This window comes from Elephantulus edwardii, unplaced genomic scaffold, assembly GCF_000299155.1.
Source record: "Elephantulus edwardii isolate Elephantulus edwardi_28Jun2011 unplaced genomic scaffold, EleEdw1.0 scaffold00003, whole genome shotgun sequence".
NCBI classification, from domain to species: domain Eukaryota; kingdom Metazoa; phylum Chordata; class Mammalia; order Macroscelidea; family Macroscelididae; genus Elephantulus; species Elephantulus edwardii.
Genome location: NW_006399753.1, coordinates 39,396,466 through 39,416,883, shown reverse-complemented (window position 1 = coordinate 39,416,883; position 20,418 = coordinate 39,396,466). Strand labels below are relative to the sequence as shown.

The window sequence follows — 20,418 nt, the reverse complement described above, 5'->3', positions numbered from 1 at the left end:
TTATTCCCATTCACCAAAAAGGTGATACAACAGACAATGGAAATGGCTGAACAATATCAGTAACATCAAAGGCAAAAAAATCTTGCTGCAGATTATTCAGAATGGCTAGAACAGTATACTAACAGAGAACTGCCAAATTTTTTAATAGTGTAAGGTTTTTGGAATAAAAGCTTAAGTAGATTAGACAATCAGGATGTTTCAAGAAAATCTTGTTGTCCAAAACATAGCTCAATATCTGATACCAGATATTGTTGTTGATATTGGTTGAACTTCTGTGGCTCCTGACTCTTTGCACAATGGAAGGAAGTAATGACAATTCCATGATCATTTGGTTATCAGATCATTGTGATACGTAAGGTTATCACTGAGTGATGTCTAAGAGTAGATCACCAGGCCTTTATGCTCTCTTGAAACTTTTCCATCATCATCAAAACATTTGCCTCCACTGATGAATGGGTGATGCAACACATGAATGGCATTGGCTAGGTTCATACCTGGGTCTCTTGCCTGGGAGGTGATTGGTTTTTTTAGTTGTTTTTTTTTTTTTGTTTGTTTGTTTGTTTGTTTGTTTTACTAAATCACTTTTGCTAATGCTTGATGCCATTACCAGTTGTCTTAAAATATGTCTCAACTCATTGTAACACTATGCATGTCAGAATAGACTTATTGAAACATAATGTTTTCAGAAGAAAATTATAGAACTTTTTTATTTTTCTCCTAAAAAGTCTTAGGGTGGATTCATATTTCCAACCTTTGGATTAGCTTTTGAAAACATTTACCATGTACTCCTTGGAAGCAAGGATTCTGGGGCTTCGTCTGACATACTTTGGACATGTAAGGAGGGAGAGGTCCTTGGAGAGGGACAACATGCTTGGGAGGGTGGAGGGACGGCACAGGAGGGGAAGACCCTCTATGAGGTGGATTGATTCAGTGACTGGGATAATCGGGATGGGTGTGTCAGAGGCAGTGCGATTGGCACAGGATAGAGCAGGGTTTAGGGCTGTTGTACATAGCGTCACTATGAGTCGCAAGCAACTCGACAGCCCATAACAACAACAACAACAACAACAACAGCAATCTCTCAAGGATTTTGCCTGTTAACACAGTGGATGATTAATATTTGCCTTGTGAATGAATTAATGAATGTGAAATAAGATAATAAAATGAAGTTTTACAGACTAAAGGAGAGATAGTCTTTGTTAGGCCCATGCCCCTTAATAAAGCTTCTTTGAGCTTTCTCTCTTTCTCTCTGTTCTCTTCCTTGAGTCCTTGGCCTTACATCCAGTCTGAAGGCCTAATAGTCTTGAGAAGGCTGTGTGAAGAAGCTGATTTCTAAGATAAAGGACAGCAGTCAATTTAAAATGCATAAATGTGTGTGTGTGTGTGTGTGTGTGTGTGTGTGTGTGTGTGTATTGCATTCTAAGTTTATATTCTCATGACCTGGGAAGAACTTTCAGAACAGGGATAAAGTGGAAAGAACAATTAAATGTATGAGAGATGAAGACACTAAGAAAAAAATAAAAATCACCATTGAGGATATGAGAAAGAAAAAAAAAAAGAAATCTGTTCTTTTCTCCTGATTGCATGAGGGAGTCATAGAATCTACAATACAATAAGGACCTATGAATTTAAAGAAAATCATACTGATGAATTTATGGGTTTGTTGTGTTGAGTTTAAGTGATGTTGATGTTGCTATGATCTATCTCTGAGAAAGGAGAAACATGGATACGTGACTCAATAAAAGTAGCTGGTCACTAACAGATGGTAATGGAAGCTATCAGAGCAGATGATCTTCTAATTGTATAAGTACAGAGAACAGGTACATGCAACAGCAGGACAAAGACATTGTAAATGATCACTTAGAAGACGGAAAATGAGTCAACAGACTTTAATGCAGAACCTGCAGAAGTTAAAAGATTATATCATTCATTTCAATCTAGCTTTAGATATAAATAAATAATTTTTAAAAATTTGTATTTGCTTAAAACAAGGTTGAAATGTCCTAGGGAGACTATATACACATAGAAGTAACTTTATCATCACAGAAGATAGAACCTGAAATTTAGCCATTTAAAAGAGAGCGATAGACCAAATTATGTTTTAACCTTGAATTACAATTAGCTTTTTCCAAGTGAAAAGATTTACTTATCAGCATATATATTGTAATTGTGCAGCCTTTCTCAGCTACTGAACTATTAAAATCACCCATCTTTCTTTAATAAAAAGGTGCAAAAAAGCTGTTGAAAGCCATGTTTTCCATACTTACTGTCATAACATTTAAAGTTTCCTCTGTAATCAGGAAAAAAATATTGACTGATAAATACAGAATAGTGATAAGACTAACCTACACAGAAGCAATTCCCTTTTGAAATAATAAGCTTACCTAGGATACTTAACTATCTCTGCTGGTATTTATCATGAGAATAATAGACTTTCTGCTCTCAACTATATTGATTTAACATGTGGGAATGGGTAAGCCATTTGTGTGTGAAAAGGAAAATTATTACAATCAACTGCTTCAGATTAATTTTAAGGTGTGTGTAACTTAAATTTTGTTACTACTTGAATATGTAATACTATTAAATTAATAAATACGTGGTCAAATTTTAAAATATGTGTGAATTAACCAGTTTCTTTGGAGTTTGAATGAGTCCTGTTGGTGTAGTGATTGAAAAATCTGGTTGCTAACCAGAAGGTTAGTTGTTCAAGTCCATCAGCCTTTCCATGGGAGAAAAATGTGGCAGTCAAGAATGCTGAGACAGTAGTTTTATTCTGTTGTTCAAGGCACCTATAAGGCAGGATAAAGTCAATATTAATGAGTCTAGTTTATAATTAATTCAGATAATTTCTCGAATAGTTTTAATCTGGTGGCATATTTGCTTCAAGTAAAATGAATGTGAAAGTTGATGACAACTAATATCATGCCATCATAGTTGTACTAGGGAACTCTTGTGGCATAGAGGGGAAAGAGCTGTGCTGTCGACCCAAAGGCGCATGGTTAGAATCCACAAGCTGCTCTTCAGGAAAAAGATGGATGATTGACTCCTGTGCAATTGACAGCCTCTCAAAACTGACTGAAGGGTCAGCTATGAGTTCTTCCTCACTCAGAGGGACATGTAGTTGCACTAGGTTGGTGGGACAACTGTAGATAAAGTAAGAATTCTTTATAATAAGTTATGTATATGAACTTCTCTATATAAACAAATAAATTATTGAAGTCAGTTTGGCTTTAAATGTTATATTTAAAATAAAAGGTTCATAGAATTCATATGCATTTCCAAAAAAAATTCCTATCATAAATTATGACCAAATTCAAAGAGCAGTAAAGGACTGTATTGAAGTCTCCACTGGCTCAATGGAGGAGATACTGTGAGTTTTATGACGAGCCTATCTATAAAACAGTTAAGAAGTCTTCAAACAACACTGTGAATCTGAATTTTTATTTTCTTCTTTCTGGGTATAATCTTAAATATTAAAAGACTTTCCATCCAGTCTTTATATCCACAGAAGACTCTTTCTCAACAGGAATCCCAAATTGAACCTACCAGATGTTTCCCCCCTCACAGTAAATCAGAGAACAAACATAATTTGAATATTCTGCATATATTTACATATCGGTGTCAAGAGTTCCTAACTCCAGTTATGTAAAATAAAATTAATTAGTGCAGCCCATATTCAAACCCGATATTCAGAGCATGACAGTCTGGAAATACCTAGCACATCTTAAAACCAATTAGTTTGATTTCATCTGGGAAAAGGAGGACTAGATAGTGATACATTCATAGACAGGAAAGCATAGAGCTGGAAGTAAATGTTCAGAGTTTAATAAATATCAAATTGCTTTATACTGAGTTTCTCTTTTTATCCCCCCCCAATATATTTGGACATACTCCTATACACATAGAAACACATTCTTATTTTGCTCATTAAAGGCTCAATGTCCTTGGTTTCTTGCCTGAGCTCTATGGAGTAGCAGTTAGAAGCACCAGTGCACAGTCCCAGTGGTAAAACTATTTCCCTAACTCAGCTGTGTGCAGACTGCAAAGCCCTTTCCTCTTATTTAGTTTTAGAAATTCTCATAATCAAGCACCTGAATTAGCATGGTGAACTATAAACAGCTTAGGTATGGAGTCAGATGGAGCTAGCTATAAATGTCAATTTGATTTAGATGATCTTGGGAAAGTTATTCCCTTGCCTGAAGCCAAAATGTCTCATATGTGCATCAAAAGGAGAGGTTTCCTCTCCTCACGCTTTTGCTAAAAGTAAAGATAATTGCTTAATAACAAAAATTCAAACTCAAACCCAAGCTTCAAACTCATTGTCACAGCTCATAGCAGGCCTTTCATTGGATTGTGAAGGCTGTAAATCATACAAGAAAGATTGCCCACGTTTCCAAGTGGGAAAGCTCACTGTGGTCTTGGGGCTCATCAGTCCCGTCGACAATCAGTGTAGCATCTCTTCTCATACTACATTGATCATTTTCTGTTTGTGTCTTGAGAGTCTGTCAAATAACCGGCTCTCTTCCTTCAGCATCACTGATTAGTTATAGAAAACTAGCACTGATGTCCACAGGAAGGTAGACTATAGAATAGAATGAGTGTTACTAAAAATTGTGGAAACATTAACTACAAAACCTAAACTACCAGCAATTCAAAGTGGATTTAGAAGAAATCTTGATACCAAGGATATCAATGGCAATGTAAGATCAAACTTGGCTAAAAGCAAAGAAATTTAGAAGGATGACTATCAGTTTTTTATTGACTATGCAAAGATATTTTACTGTGTGTGGGCATAAGATATTGTGTCTGACATTGAGAATCTGGGAATCCCAGAACACTTAATTGTGCTCATGTGAAACCTAGACCTAGACCAAGAGGCTATTGTGTGAGTAGAATTGTTGTTGTTGTTATGTGCTGTCGAGGTGCCTGTGACTTATAGTGACCCTATGTACAACAGCTCTGAAGCCTGCCCAATCCTGACCCAGTCTCTCTGACTCCAACACACCTATCCCCATTGACCGAGTCACTATATCAGTCTGTCTCATCCAGGGTTTTCCTCTCCTACACTGTCCCTCCACCGTTCCAATCATGCTGTCCTTCTTCAAGTACCAGTCCCTCCTGGCCATGTGTTGATAGAATATTGAGGTGGAGTTTCAAAATCCTAGCTTCCAAGGAGAAACTTGGTTTCACCCTCTCTCAGACAGACTTATTTCCTTGGCCATCCATGGTATGTTCAAGATTCTTTTCCAGTGCCACAACTCAAAGAAGAATTTTCTTCTGTCAACTTTAGTCACTGTCCAGTTCTGTGATGCACAGCAAGTAATTTTGAAGGCCATGCACTGGATCAGGGGCAACTTAATCTCTAGACTGACATTGTTTCTTCTCAGAACTCTGGAGAGGTCCCTGACAGCAGATTTCCCCAGTACAATTTGTCTTTTTATTTGCTGACTGCTGGTGCCAAAAGTGTTGATTATGGAAACATTATTTAAAATCTAGAAAAGTATACATCAAGACTGTATCCTTTTGGCATACCTATTCAATATAAATGCTAATTAATTTATAAAGCTTGACTTTATGAAGAAGAATGAATCATCAGAATCATTCATCAGAATCAGAGGAAGACTGCTAACCTAAAGTCAGTTGTTCAAGCTATCCAGAGACTTTCTGCTTCCACAGATTTACAGCCCTGGAAATCATACGTATTTGTTCTACTCTGTCCTAGGTTGCTGTGAGTTGGAATGAATTCAGTGGCAATGGATAACAATGCTATAACACAGGAAATTTCTTAAGTGGAGGCAATTCTAGGTATATGAACTTCTATCTCAAATAGAATCCTTTTATTTTAATTTTCTACTAGTTTATTTCTAAAATTTGAATACATTGTTTTCAAGAACAAATTCTTTCCATTTCCCTCATCCTCCACCCAACAAATTGTACAACCACATGATTATTCTGCCTCCCTGCCCCCCACACTTCCTCATCCTTCTGCTTCTAACCTCTCCCACCCCTCTTGGATCCTTATACTCATTCTACAATAATGATTTTATACAATATTTGTACTTTCAGGATTGAGTTAGTTCACTCAGCATAATGCTCTCCCATCCCTCCCAAGTTAGGTAATAATTTACAAAGTCATTGCTCCTGCATGCTGCATAGTATTCCATTGTGGGAATAATTTCTCAATCCATTAATTTGTGGTTGCACATTTGCACTGTTTTCTTGTCTTTCAGTGGTGAGCAATGCTGCAATGAACATTGATGTACAAAACTCCATTAGTGTTTCAGTTCTCATTTAGTGGAATAAGAGAGATGCAAATCAAAACCACAATGAAGTACCATCTCACTCCAGTAACAGTGGCAAAGTTTAACAGGGCAGCAAGTAATAAATGTTGGAGAGGATGTCGTGAGAAAGGAACTCATATATTATTGGTGGGATTATAAAATGGTATAACCATTCTGGAAGGCAGTTTGGCACTTCCTCAAGAAGCTGAACATAGAAATTCTATATGATCCAACTATTCCACTACTTGGAATAAAAAGAATTCAAAAAGAATTCTTGATATCCATTTCTTAAAAGACAAAGCTCTTGTCTTTTCAGCTTGTCTTGATCAAGTCTTGGTGGTATAACCCATAGGGAGTTGCATTGCTAACACCAAAGCTGCTGTTCTCTGACAGTTAAAATCCATCCGTTGCTCTTTGGGAGAAAGATCTTCAATCCCCTTTTGTGTGAAAACCCACTGGAGAGTAAGCTATAACTTGGTATTAACTGGAAGAAAACAATATTTTTTTCCAGTCTAAATACTTGTTGTCTAAACTGTGATGCAAGCTATTCATGAGATGCATAAGACACTCTGTTGGACTGGGCAACAAGTACGTACCACTTTTATTTTTGTTAATATTTATTTTTTAATTGGGATTTGCTTGAATATTCACAAAGCAAATTCTTTTTTCCTTCAGCCATTTATATACATTTTTGTAACATTAATTGTGATATCCAAAATGTAACACACTCTTCCCTACTTCTTCCATATGATTCTTGGTTTCATTAATTCTTCCATGCTATTTCTTCCAGCCTTCTAATATTTACCTCATGTCAAATGCTACTGTTTTGATTTTGTAGGGCCGATTGTTCTAGGGAGCAAGTATCTCCCTGGAGATAGTGTTCCCATTATAGAGATGTCTACAGCTTACGTGAAGGTTGAACCATAGCTTTGTTCCAGATTCAAAGGGTGACTAAGTGTCAACGTCTTTGGGATTCTACTAGTCACCATCAGACCAGCAAACCTGGCCATGTTTATCCTTTTAAGTTTTGTTTTACAGTTTTCTTCCACTTTATTCAGGTTTCTTTTTTCTCTTGTGATTGCTTTTAAAGTAGTTGACAGGGGTAGTCAGGGACCATCTAATTATCCTTGTCTCAGTTTCCTGGAGTTGAGGCTGGAGTGGACCATTTGTCTAATTATTTCTATACCTCTTTGATATTCTTTTCCCTTATAGTTGTGCATTAGAAAAGTACTTGAAAGCTCTGCAGATCTTCTCATTTCTTAACCGTAGTAAGATGTAGAACATTGTGGATTTTATCATGACTCATGACCTTGATGTCACCTGAGAAAATGGTTTTGAGGACCTACAACCAGTAACTTTTACCCTCAGAGTGTTGGGTTATAATTAAGAAAACTATATAATATTACTTTTTGTTAAAGTCCTTTCATCTGCCTGTAAGGTTGTTTTTTGTTTGGTTTTTTGGTTTGTTTTTTGCCTATCTACCTACATATCCACTTGTAGATTAAATTTTATTTCTGCTACAAATGCAGAATTTTAATAGTGTCTACCTTTGCTAACATATTTCTTGTGCACTTCTCCATACCTTCCTTTCTTGTGGCATTGTACTCATATCCATTTATTGTACGTAATCTTTCCCATTACCCATCTGAATATGTATCTGTTATCTGTTTACTAATTTTTCTTCCACTTTTCCTAAACTCTCTCCTCTGTTAACCATCAAATAATTTTTCTTTTGGTGCAAATCCTTGTTTAGATTTTTTTTTATAATAATGACACATATAATATTATCATCATAGTGGTCCCACCAACAGTGTATAAGTTTCTGTACATATTTCTCAGCATTTATTGTTTTTGTATTACTGAAATTTGCTATTGTTGCTGGTGTAGTTTTGATTTATGGGAGAAGGATGAGCAATCTCCTCCCGTGAGATCAACTGCCTCTGAAAAGCCTCTGGAGGGTCAGCTATGGGACAGTTCTTGCTCAATGGAACTCAATTACAACAACAGCTAAGGTGGAAGCTCTGGTTGCCTAGTGGTAAGGGGCTATACTGTAAACCCAAAGACACATGGTTTGGGTCCACAAGCTGGTCTGTGAGAGCCTCTGAAAATCTGCAGGAGAGTTAACTACAAGTCATTTCTGACTAGATGGCATACAACAATGATAGCTAAAGATCTTGAGCATTTATTTAGATGTTTGGTGGTCATTTGAATGCCTCTTCTGGTGAAGTGTTGTGTTTTTTTTTGTTTGTTTTTCATGTCCTGTGCCCATTTGTGCATTGAGTTGAATCATATCCTTTTAATATTTCTGTTTGAATATGTTTTCTTATACACAATATAGCAGAATCTATATATCATTTATAAAGGTGTAAATAAACATGTCTTTAATAAATACATTTTCTTTTTTAAAATAAGTGCAACGATAGCTTGATAAACTGTTACAACTTTCCTTTTCCAGACAGTAGCTTTCCACGTGCTACCCAGCGCTAACATCAGCATGCTCAAAAGGAAGCAGAGTTCCAGGGTCGAAGCCCAGCCGGTTACTGACTTTGGCCCTGATGAATCCCTGTCTGACAATGCTGACATACTCTGGATCAACAAGCCAGTAAGTTTCTGTCATCATCCCCTCCCCCTTTCCTCTCTTTTTCTTCCCCTTTTTTTCTTCCTTTCTTTCAGCATGGAAGAAATTTGATTACTATGATTTAAAAGTCATGGAAATTTGCTTTTGAAATGTCTCTGAGCTGAAGTGGAATATGGATGAGTGTTGAGATCAGGAAATTGATAAACCTGATGAGATACTGAGGGAACTGTATGAGGTGCTTCCTTGGGAAAACAAACAGTGGTCTAGTTCCTCCTGTCCTTCCTGGACACACACTCACATATGTGATACTTCTCAGACTCATTCAGAGTCCAAGAAAAAGAAACTGTTCTTAACTAACTTCTTAATTCAGCTCTCAGCATACACAAATCTATGGGAAAATTTTCTGATATTTGGAATTAAAGGTCTCCTTCTGAAATGTATGTTTTTGGTAAAAGTAAAGGTTAATGAGACAGTGAATAGTATCTCCGAAGAACCTTGTAACCTGCTCTGCCTAATTAAGTTAATGAGAACTCAAGAGGAACATCTATGAAACACATTGCTGTTTGACTATCTAGCAGCCAGGAATTGTTCCCTCTCCCAGTTCTTGTCTCTCCTCTGACTATGATTTCAAGTTACATCCCAGATTTACTGTCATCATCATTCTACTTTTTATCATAGTGATATCTCATTAACAGCATTGTAAAATGGAAATGTGTTACTGTTACTTAACTTGACTCCAACCTTCCAGAGGTTGCCCTATTCCTATCACTAGAAGCTTGGCTTCCAACCCAAAGGCCATGGTTTGGACACACCAGCTGATGCATAGTCCAAAAGATCTGGCAATTTGCCTCTGTGTGCATTGCTATGTTTGCATTCTCTAGAGTTGAGCCTATATTATAATTGATCTGTATAGTTTCTTCACCTGCAGTCTTTATAGGAACCAGTCATCAGGTCATTTCTCCTGCAAAGAGGCTAGTGAATTTGGACCACTGACTCTCATTTACCATATCTTTCTGTTAGCAGTCAAGTGCATAATGACTGTGCCACTAGGGCTCTTTCTATAAAGGCTATAAAACCGCCCCAAATCTGTTGCCATTAATTTACTTCTGATTCATATAATTTTATAGGACAGAATAGAGCTTCCCATAGCTTCTAAGAAAGCCTATTTTCTCTTTTTTAGTTCTTTAAAAAATTATTTAATAGAGGTTTATTTACAAAGTTGGTATACACTGTATGCAATCTTTCCCCTTTCCTTTACTCACCTCTCCTTCCACTTACCAAATTGTGCGACCCTATGATTAAGCCCCTTCCCCTTGGATCGTTGTACTCATTCTACAGTAATGGTTTTATACAGTATTTGTCTTTATGAGACTAAGTTCACTTAGCATATTGCTTGACAGTCATTTTTTTAAGGGAACAGAATGCTTCACCTTTTCATATAATTTGGTTGCTAGATTTCATCCACCAACATTTCCATTAGCAGCCAAACCAATGAATCTCAAGGGATTTTTTTCAGTAAAGAATTGTTGTTGGTTGTGTACCATTAAGTCAGCGCTGACCCATAACCAGCCCTCTTGTGGCTTATCAGAGGCTGTAGTTCACATGAGAGGAGACTGCCTGTATTTCACCCCTGGACCAGCTGGTGGAGTTAAACCATGTACCTTTGAGTTGACAGTGCAGTGGCCTACTGTTAAGAAGCTCTGCCGCTATCTTGAAGCCACGGAGTTTGAATCTACTAGTTGCTCCACAGGAGAAGGATGGGCAATATCCTCCTGTTCGATTAGCTGCCTCTGAAATCTCACTGAAAGGGTCAGCTATTGATTGCTTCCAACATGATGGTACACAACAACAACAACAACAGGATTTCACTCTGCGTCAAAATAAAATCCTGGTAAAAAAACAACATAGAACCCTGGAATTAAACTTCATCAGGTAACCTCTAATTCCTCCAAGATATCTGACTCTTCATGTTTGTTTCCTTTACTTATGTTCTTCTCAGAATGTTCTTTCCCAACTCCTCTGATGAGTCAAATCTTCTTCAATCATTAAGGCTGGCACAGATATCTCTCTCTCTCTCTCTCCACCCTCAGTCTAACCCAAAGGGTGACTCACTTCACCTCCCTGCACTGGACACAAAAAACCTTTCCTTTTGTAGTGATTACTCCATTTTCTATTATTTATATGTAGATAGATAGATAGATTTTTATTATTGGGTTGTGAGACAATTAAGACTTGGAAATGTGTTGTTTCCACTTTTCTGAAGATCCCTACATACTTTCTAAGAGATAATGTTTAAGAAAATGAATGGAATAGAGAAAAAAAAAACCCTGACTTTTCCTTGTGTCCACAATTTCCAGAGCTTTTAAAATATTTCTGGACAAGATAAAAATAGACATGTGACCTCTAAAGATCAGGCAGTGTCTACCTTGTCACCAGGGATGAGCTCACCAGCTGACACAGCCACACACCCAGAATAGACTCTTTTTCTTTGTTTATTTGTGATAAAGTAAGAGCAAAACCATCCTAATTTTTCATTATGATCCTTTTTCCAAGTATTAAAATTTAATTTTTTCAATGAAAAGATTCTTTCTTTGAAATTTTCTTGCATAATTAGAATCCTATTTTACACACTGATATTTACTGAAGCACTTCCAAATTTCTTTAAAAGAACATAACCCTTAAAAAAATTGAATTATCGGTGACTTACATGGCACGGAATCTATTAGCAGTTCCTTCCTTGGGAAAAAGATGGGCAATCATCCCCTGTGTGATTTGCAGACTCTGAAATCAGTTAAACAACAGTGAGTTTGAGTTGTGAGTATTTTAATAAGACATGGAAATTTGATGACATTATTTTTCAGCAAATATAGTAATTGTCATATAAATATTATAATATACCTATCAGCCTAAAAGTGAGTCTCATAAAAGTCCTGACAGTCTTTACAATTTTTAAAGAGTATTATTTACATTGTTTTAAGTGTGCACTACTTAACCTTGCTTCAGAATCTATTATAAAACTAAAAAAAATAATATGGTCACAGGAAGTTTAATAAAGAATTGTCATTATTAAGTGTCTAGAATAGCTTATAAATTATATACTTAAATTATCCTCAGATATATTTACCTGGGCTAAAATAAGCATTAATTAACTAGTTATTGTCTGCCATGAAGTCTAAACCAACTCATAGTTGACCCTTCAGTGGGTTTTCAGAGACAGCAAATTACATGAGAGATTACCCATCCTTCTTTTGCAGAATAGCTGCAGGATTTGAACTGTGTGACTTTGAGAGTGCAGAGCAGCTTCTTACCACTAGGCCACTAACATATAGATACAATTAAGTGGGTTTTCTTTTTATCTTGTTCTATGTGGGTGACAGTACTGATGTTGGGACCAACTCAAAGGCATCTAACAAAAACATAATTTTTAAAAATGAACAACTTTTGTAATAAAGTAATATATATGAATATATGTTGCACATACAAGTATACACATATATCGTTTTAATTTCCACTTCTTTTTGCCTGAGTTGATGGAAATCTTCAGGCAGCTGGTAAATAGCTAAGATTGCATAAAAACTCATAATGAAAATTTAGAAGAAATCAAAGTTAATTTTTGTTAAACATGTTCTCTAAATAAAGGTAAAGTCTATTTACTATATTTCAAATGTGAAGAATGAAGTTATATACTAAGAATATATTTTTTTATAGTAGGATGTTTTTCACAAGTTACAAAGAAAATTTAAAAATTAAAACCAAAACTCATTGCCATGGAAGCCCCTGACCTGTTCTGACCTTCCATTGGTATCTGAGGCTGTAAGTCATGATGGGAGGATGGCCCATCTTTCTCCTATGGAGCCGCTGGTGGACTGGAACTGCCAGAGAACTGCAGCATTTGTTTGAGAGTCAGAATATATGCCAGAGACTCCTTACTGAGATAAAACTCAAAGGCATTGATGTTAAGTTCAAACCAACACATAGCTGACCGCTCCAGCAGCTTTTCTGAGGCTATAAATCACACAAGAGGCATTACTCATCTTTGTACTGTGGAATATATGGTGGGTTTGGCCAGCACTGGAGTGCTGCCTTTGTGATAGTAGCACAACTCCTTATGGAGTAGACCAGATCTCCTACAAAGAGAAAGGAAAGAGTCTATATGGGAAGAGCTATATATCAATTCATTTCCAAAGCATTTGTGACATGTGTAGGTTATTGTGCTAGATAACAAAGTTATAGTAACAATAATGTGATGTCTAATTATAGGAGCTTATACTACACAAAAGAGTATTCTGGCTGCCCAATGGTAAGGAGCTATATTGCCAAACCAGTAGCAAGTGCTTCAAATTCACTACTTACTCATTGAAATAAAGATAGACAATACCCCCCATGAAATTTACAGTTGTTGAAAAACATACTTGACAGTAAATAAGAACAGCATTTTTCAATATTAAAAAGTATAAAAATAATAGTCATTCAAGTTTTTATATTATGTTACCAATACATGTCTATAATGAATTGAAATCTCCTCATATTATGGCAAGCTGTATGGGAAGCTGTGGAGGATTTGGGATAGTTTGTATAAGTTATACCCAATATTCCACTCTTATTAATGTACAGCCACAGAAAAGTCTCTTACTCTTTCTGAATTTCATTGTGTTCCCATGGAAAATAGGTTGTTCAACAATTGCATATCAAATAGATGGAATAATTTGCACATTATTTGTGCTTGAGAAACCTTTGTTTTCCTCTGTATTGGTTGATGAAATGTTTTAATGTCAGCATGTTAATGGTTTCTGGACTGTGTGGTTTACAGTATGAATTTAATAGCACTTTATGGTTCCAGGCACTAACTTTGAACTGCCTTTGCAGTGGGTTCACTCCTTGTTGCGCATCTGCGCCATCATCAGCGTCATTTCCGTCTGTATGAATACGCCAATGACATTCGAACACTATCCTCCCCTTCAGTATGTGACCTTTACGTTGGACACTTTATTGATGTTCCTTTACACGGCAGAGATGATAGCAAAAATGCACATCCGTGGGATCATCAAGGTGAGTTTTTCCATGTTATTTAAGCTTATAACCAAAATAAACTGAATATTTTATCAGTTAATAATATTCTGTATTAATCTTAGTGCAGCCAAACATTGTTTACCCAGGTTCAAGTCCTTTAAAAAGTTAGAACTCTAGATTGTGTAACTAAGATATTTAAGAATAATAAAAACATTAGAGTGCAGAGGAAAACTAGTTTCAGAATATCTGGCAAAGAGCTATAAGATCAGGGTAATGCCTTATCACCAAGGATTGATGAACTCATGACTTGGTTATTGTTGTTGTTATGTGCCTTCAAATCACATGCGACTCATAGTGACCTTATGTATAACAGTTCTAAACCTTGTTTTATCCTGTGCCAATCTTATTGTCTCCAACACACCTATTTCCATTACCCCAGTCACTGAATTAATCCACCTCATTGGGGGTCTTCCTCTTCTGCACTGTCTCTCCACCCTTCCAAGCATGACATCCCTCTCCAAGGACTGATCCAGCCTTGCAACATGTCCAAATTACATCAGATTGAAGCTTCTGAATTCTTGCCTCCAAGGACCAGGCTAGCTTCACACTCTCCAGGACAAACTCGTTTTCCTAGCAGTCCATGATATATTCAGTACTCTTCTTCAGCACCATAGCCCAAAAGCATCAATTATCCTTCTATCATCCCAACTCATTGTCCAGCTTTCTGATGCATAGCAAGTAATTGCAAAAACTTGCAAAAAAACTGGCCTTAGTCTCCAGACTGACATTGTCGCTCTTCAGTACTTTGGAGAGGTCTTTGACAGCAGACTTTCTCAATGCAATTTGTCTTTTAATTTTCTGGCTGTTGGTACCAAGAGTGTTGATGGGAGAGCCAAGCATACTGAAGCTGTTAACAGTCTCAATCTCTTCACCATCTATCATGATGCTATCAATTGGTTTAATGGTGAGAATCTTTGTTTTCTTGATTTTCTTCAATCCATATTGAAGGCTGCAGTCCTTGACCTTCCAGCAAGTACTTCAGGTCCTCCTCAGTATCAGCAAGCAGGGTTGTGGGGTTGTGTCATCTGCATAACACAGATTGTTGATGAATCTACCTCTAATCCTGATGCTACATTTCTCCTCATAGAGCTCAGCCTCCAGGATAATCTGTTTCACATACAGATCAAAAATATATGGAGATAGAATGCATCCTTGGTGCACAACCTTTCCAATTTTGAACCATGCAGTGTTTCCTTGCTCTATTCTGATGACTGCCTCCTGGTCCAAGTATAGGTTCTGCATAAGCACAATCAAGTGTTCTTGGATTCTCATTCTCAGAATCAGCCCATTTGTTGTGATCTACACAGTCAAATGTCTTTGCATAGTCAATAAACCACAGACATTCCTCTGTTACTCTCTGCTTTCAGTCAAGATCCATCTGGCATTATATCTCTTTACGTTGCTTTTTATTTATGGCATGATAAAATCAGAGACAAGTGTGATATTTAGTAGAATATTAATTAATTGTGTTTTGAAATGATAAAGGAATACAAATAAATGTGCAGGAGATAAAAAGCAATCAGACTATTATGGTAGAGAATGAAAGGGGCACCACTATTGTTGGTATGTGCCATTGAGTTGCCTATGACTCATGGTGACACTTTGTATAACATCTCTGAACCTTGCCTTATCCTGAGCCATTCTCACTGATTCTGACACACCTACCCCCTATTACTCCAGTTAAGCATCTCTTCCAGGGTCTTCCTCTCCTGCATTGTGCCACTATCCTTCAAAACTCTTCTTCATGGACTGGTTGCTTCTGGCCATGTACCCAATGTATGAGAGATGGAGCTTCAAAATCCTTGCCTCTAAGGAGAAACTTGGTTTCACCCTCTCCCAAACAGACCTGTTTGTTATCTTGGCAGTCCATGGTATGTTCAGTACTCTTTTCCAATACTCTTCTTCAGCCACAACTCAAAGGCATCCATTCTTCTTAAATCATCCTTAGTCATTGTCCAACTCTCTGATTCATAGAAGGCCTTGGCCTGGATCAGGCATACCATTACTCTAGCACTTTGGAGAGATCCCTGATATCTGACTTTCCCCAGTGCAACTGGTCTTTTGAATTCCTGATTGCTGGTGCCATTTCCTGACTGCTGGTGCCACTGTTGGTTGTGGAGCAGAGCAAGTTGAAATTGTCAACAACTACAGTTGCTTCTCCATCAATCATGGTGCTTGTTGGCAATTTGCCTAATTATGAAAATCTTCGTCTTCTTCATATTGAGCTTCAATCCATATTGAAGACTACAGTCCTTGACCTTCTTCAGCAAGTGCTTCAAGTCCACCTCAGTTTTGGTAAGCAAGGTTAAGTCATTTGCATAACACAGATTGTTGATATTGTCTTCCAATCTTGATGCCACATTTCTCCTTACAAAGTCCAACTTCTCAAATTATCTGTTCTGCATATAGATTGAAAAGGTATGGAGAAAGGACACATCCCTGACACACTTCTTTTCCTGCTTTTGAGTTATGCAGTGCTTCCTTCCTCTATTCTGAGGACTGTTTACTGGTCCATATATGGAACAGGCCATCAACTACTCATATGCAAGTTCAAAGTAAAGCTAAATAAGATTAAATCAAATCCATAGGAACCAAAATTCGACCTTGAGTCTATCTCACCTGAATTTAAAAACCGTCACAAGAATAAATTTGATGGCTTGAATACTAATGAATGAAGACTTTATGAGCTGTGTAAGGATGTCAAGAATATTATCCACTGTTTTTTCAGTATTGCATAGTATTCCACTGTATGAATATATATAGTTTTTTCTATCCATTTATGGATGATCTCTTCGGTTGCTTCCATCTCTTTGCTATTGTAAATAATGCAACAATAATTAATTAATTTTTATGCTTTTCTGACTGATAGAAATTTCTTTTCATAACTTCTCTGTCACTATAATATATATTCTAGGAAAATTAGCAACTCTGTAGCATAGGCCAATATATAATCTAAATATATATTTTCCAGTATCTCAATTATTTTTGACAGTTGGTTTCTTTGACTCAAGACTCGAACATATATAACATTTAGTTGTTATATATTTATGTCTTCTTTACAGCCCCCTACCTACTTTTTCCCAAGTCATTAATCATAAATCCATTAAAAGAAACATATTCTTCTTTTCTCTTTTTTTAGCATGCCACGCAGTCTTAGATTTGGTGAAACACAGCCTCCTATTGTCATTAATTAGTTTCCATGTGTATTTTACACCATTTTAAATTTTGACACCTATTGTTTTCACCTCAGCCAATTTGTATTCTATGTATCAAAGCTGTGTTTCTTCAACATTACCCTTCTTGAATGGTATTTTGGGAGAGCATCAGAATGTTCCAGTATTTTTGACTTTTCTGCTGTGCCTAAGTGAATGTTTTTTTAACTATTATTTGTTCTTGTTTTCTGTTTGTTTGTTTGCTTGTTTATTTGTTTCATTCAACTACAATTTGTCTCCCATTTAGTCTTCTCCATACTTTCCACTAATTCTTATATTTGCCTTCCTCCCTGTCCCACTGAGTATTTGGTGATTTCTGTGTCCTGGGATTCATTGATCACTCAGAACTCTGTACCTATCTCCCATCCACAGCTTCTCACAGCTGTGGTCTTGGGTGATCTCTATTATTTTCATTCAGTGGATCTTTACTTCAGAAGGCCTGGTTCTTTCATTCAATGACATTCACAGTTATTTTTCTTTTGTTATCCAGTTTGCTATATATTAGGTTACTGGAGAAATTTTAAGAACTACCATTGTGATTTTATCCAAATTGAAGTAAATCATTTCATTTTATAGTAGTTTATTTAGTATATATACAGATGCTGGACATAACTGCCTTACTGTATGAAAACTGCTTAAAATAAATTACTTTAAGAAAAAGGAACCCAGTTGGTGTAGTGTTAAATAATTAATCTGAAAACCTAAAAGGTGGTGATTCAAACCCACCAGTCAATCCAGTCAAGTAAAATGAGGCAGTCTGCTTCCACAAAGAGTTAAAGTCTTAGAAACCTTATCAGAAAATTATACTATATTGTTGAGGGTCACTTTGAGTTGAAATCAATTTGATAGAAGTGCATTTGGTTTTGTTTGGGTTTTGAGATGAAGAAATATTACTAATGCTAATAGTGTTTATAGACTGAAGCTTAACATCAAGAAGATAAAGAATCTCACCACTGGGCCAATTGGCAGCAATATTACAGATGGAGATGTGATTGAGGTTAACAATTTCAGCTAACTTGGCTCCACAATCAACATTCTTGGTACCAGCAGCCAGGGAATCAAAAGACAAATAAATTGCATTGCAGAAGTCTGCTGTCAGGGACCTACCTCTTCAAAGTCCTTAAGAGCAATGATATCAGTCTAGAGCCTAAGAAGCGTCTGATCCAGGCCATGGTTTTTGCAGTTACTTGCTATACATCAGGTAGCTGGACAATAACTAATTATGACAGAAGAAGAATTAATGCATTTGAGTTGTGGTGCTGGAGAAAATTACTGAACATAAATACCATGGAACACCAGGATAACAAATAGTTCTGCTTTGGAGAGGATAAAGGAAAGTTTTTCCTTAGAGGCTAGAATTTTGAAGCTCTGTCTTACATACTTTGGGCATGTGGCTAGGAGGAACCAGTCCTTGGAGAAGGATGTCATGATCCAAGGAGACCATACTTGAAAGGGTGGAGAGATAGTGCAGAAAAGGAAGACCCTGGATGAAATGGAAAACACCATAACTGGAGCAATAGGATTAGGTGTGTCAGAGTCAGTAAGACTGGCTCAGGATAGAGCCAAGTTCAGAGCTATTGTACATAGGGTCACTGTGAGTACGGATGACTCAATAGCACATAAAAACAACAATAGTATGTAAGGCTTCTAATCATGAAAGGAAAATGAAATCAAAGGATTTTTTTTTCTTTTTAAAAAGTGCTTAGAAGGCTTTTTAGCCACATTGACTGAAAAATCAAAATTATCTGGGATCATTGAACAAAACATCAAGCTTTAAAAAGAACCCAATAAGAACACTGCTCTGCAGAAAGCAATAACCATAGCATGGGCTGTACTTTTGGCCACTTTGGTTCGTGCAGCGCCACTATTGATGTTGTAATTGTGATCCCAAGTTCTCTTAATCTATGTCTCAGAAGTCAGTATCTAAATGCCAAGAACGACTATGTGATTAATGAATGTATGTGAAGGTATGGGCATGTGTGGAAGACACAGTTTGTTGAATCTGAACAGTAAAAAGACGAAGGATAAGAATAAGGATGGATGTATGCCCCAGATAAATGCAAGAGCTCAACACTGCTCTCAGAAGATTTTTTTGCTTCATTCCTGATTCCCCTACTTCCATTAGATTTTCATAGTGACCATTAAAGATGTAAACATAAAAGAGTAAGTATTTAGAATTATGGTTAGTCACTTTGATAAGCCAGATGCTTACTATTAGCAGATATAAATAAGTACAGGAGCTTTGAAAATGTCTCCCCCCCGCCCCAGCTTTAAATTTTGGGAGGTACACCACATCAAATAGGGAGGAAATATAAAGGAAGAAATCCAATTTAATATTGTTGTTCCTGTTGTTGTGTACCATTGAGTCAGAACCAACTCATAGCTGACCCTCCAGCTGGTGTTCAGAGGCATTAAATTGCACAGGAGGAGACTGCCCATCCTTCTTCTGTGGAGCAGCTGGTGGATTTGAGCCACATGCCTTTGGGATTGCAGTGCAGCTTCTTACCACTAGGCCAGCATTTGAGAAGAACTGTCAAACCCACACCATATGGACACACTTAGTGAAGGACAAGAAACTCTGATATTCACCAAAATTCATCTTTAATGCTGCAAATGTGACCTCCAGGAAAAACATAGCTTCCTCCTCAGATGTATCTCCCAGCACATTGTGAAAACTTTTGTCTCATAAAGAGTATGGACATCAATCATGATTTCAACTTCTTGGTTTCAGGATGACTCCCAAATTCTATGGGTCTTACAGAAAGTTGCTCAGCTAGTTACCCTAAGCATGCATTTGGTTAGTATACACTAAAATTCAGGACAATGGTAGCTTTTTCCAGGAGATCAACAGAGGAAGGGTTGACTAGAGTGCAAGAGAAGTCTTCTGGGGAGACTGTAACCAGGGTCAGCTGTGAGTCAGAATCAAATTGACAGCAGTGAAAAAGAGAGAAAGTTCAACTACTCTCCTGGGCATGCATAGCTCAGCCTTTTTGTGTAGTCTATGGTGCTAGCCCAGCCATTTCACTTGTAATACGGATCATCCAGATTAGAACAATCCCTGGCATGCACTGGGAGATCTGACTGTTCCTAGTGAAGTACATTTGATGGAAATACTTTCTGTCGACTTTGTTAAGAAATCCCTAGCCCTAAGAGAGATGCAAAGTAAAACAACTATGAGATATCATCTCACTCCAGTCAAAATAGCAAAATTTAACAGAACAGCAAGCAATAAATGCTGGTGAGGTTGTGGAGAAACTGGAACCCTTATTCACTGTTG

General features: G+C 37.0%; 1 protein-coding gene across 1 annotated transcript in view; it reads left to right on the top strand.

Moving 5' to 3' along the window:
* NALCN (sodium leak channel, non-selective) overlaps positions 1 to 20,418 on the top strand; it is a 600,265-nt gene that overhangs the window by 17,189 nt on the left and 562,658 nt on the right. Inside the window, exons 2-3 of the mRNA XM_006879390.1 lie at positions 8,737 to 8,883; positions 13,726 to 13,908. Of these exons, the coding sequence (XP_006879452.1) occupies positions 8,776 to 8,883; positions 13,726 to 13,908 (291 nt within the window). The 5' untranslated portion in view covers positions 8,737 to 8,775. The remainder of the gene's footprint in view (positions 1 to 8,736; positions 8,884 to 13,725; positions 13,909 to 20,418) is intronic.